Source organism: Priapulus caudatus, unplaced genomic scaffold, assembly GCF_000485595.1.
Source record: "Priapulus caudatus unplaced genomic scaffold, Priapulus_caudatus-5.0.1 Scaffold19, whole genome shotgun sequence".
NCBI classification, from domain to species: domain Eukaryota; kingdom Metazoa; phylum Priapulida; class Priapulimorpha; order Priapulimorphida; family Priapulidae; genus Priapulus; species Priapulus caudatus.
Window position 1 is genome coordinate 732,196 of NW_014577080.1, and position 1,331 is coordinate 733,526.

The 1,331-nt window shown below is 48.7% G+C and overlaps 2 protein-coding genes across 2 annotated transcripts in view; both read right to left on the bottom strand.

Moving 5' to 3' along the window:
* Nucleotides 1-257, bottom strand: part of LOC106811689 — a 6,224-nt gene extending 5,967 nt beyond the window's left edge. The window contains exon 1 of the mRNA XM_014815394.1: nucleotides 180-257. The gene's annotated coding sequence lies outside the window, so the exon portion shown is untranslated. The remainder of the gene's footprint in view (nucleotides 1-179) is intronic.
* On the bottom strand, nucleotides 16-199 carry LOC106811699 (the record flags this gene model as incomplete). Its single annotated transcript, XM_014815405.1, is given in 1 exon segment — nucleotides 16-199. A coding segment is annotated over 1 exon segment (159 nt), but the record flags the coding sequence as incomplete, so codon positions are not given.
* Nucleotides 258-1,331: the final 1,074 nt, after the last annotated feature.

Sequence of the window (1,331 nt, forward strand, 5' to 3'; positions counted from 1 at the left end):
GGTGTTGAGCCTTTTCTCCACAAATGTTGTCATCTGTGCTGTGCCTAACTCATAGCAGCTCAGTAGGCGTCTTGTAACATCTTGTGGCATTACCACTCCTGTGGCAATGTTGATAAGGGGTAAGGGGTCATCACTGTCATTGTCCACTTCATCAAGAGAGAATGGGTCTGTCATGAGGCCTGATGTGATTGTGGACAACAGCTTGTTGACATCTCCCTCATCTCTCTTCCGTCTGTTTGGGGCTGCCTCCTTGTGTGTTCCCACTCAATCAGAATCTTGCAGGCCACACATCTCCTTCATTGCTGTTGTGATAACAGCTCGTTCGTGGCTGAGTAAGAACCAGCGTTCCAGTGCTCTGGGTTTCTGACTGATGCCGATGATGCCACCCTTGGTCTTTGAGTCTAGGTTGATGGATTGCTCCAAGGCCATATCAGTCCACACCTGAGCAAACGGCTGACTAGACCTGCTGACAGCATGGTTTCCAGTGACAAACTCTTTGTGAATGGCAGGATGTGTCTCCAACAGCTGGTTCATGTCGGTGATGTAGACAGGTAGCCATCGGGAATAGTTTGGCCTGTCTATGGCGAAGAAGTGGGGTGTCATGGCAGAAGTTGGTCCTCTCTGCTCTGATGAACTGGAGAAGCAGCTGGACCATAGCAACATAGTCATCCCAGAAAGCAAACAGGTGAGATTTGCTGCGAGCCTCATTCTTGAATGTGGTGAACTGCTGTTCCAGCTCTACCATGTTCTGCGTCAGCTTGTTTAAGTTTTCCTTGACATCTTTGCCTTCCTGAACAGCTTCTCTACAAACCCTGGTGTATTCTGCCACTGCTTCCTTATCTGCACCACCACCATCATTGTCTGACAGCCACTTGATAAAGGCTTGCCACTGAAGACGGAATATGGCTTCCATGATCAGTCGATGTGCACAAACTCCTCGGTTGTAGGACTTGCCCTTTAGAAGCAGTGAGGCGGTGCCACTCCCATACACTCCCGATTCGATAAGTAGATCCTCTATTCCCGATCCATCATATTTCTTTCCCAGGAGGGATAGGTAGTTTATGGCTACATGGAAGCCTCACATGCAAATGACCATGTTGACAAACTCTTCTGGTAGGCGCCATTGTATTTCTTTGGCTTTGACATAGATGGCGAGGTCGAACGTTATGACGCTGTCTTCCTGGCCAAGGCTCGCCATCATGGCCTCCACATTCTTAATGACAGTGTACACTGTACTGGATTCTGTTGGGGATCCATCTATCATTGGGCAGTAACCAACACTGGTGAGGGTTGGTATACATGAATGGACCATGGCATTGAATCCACTCCAG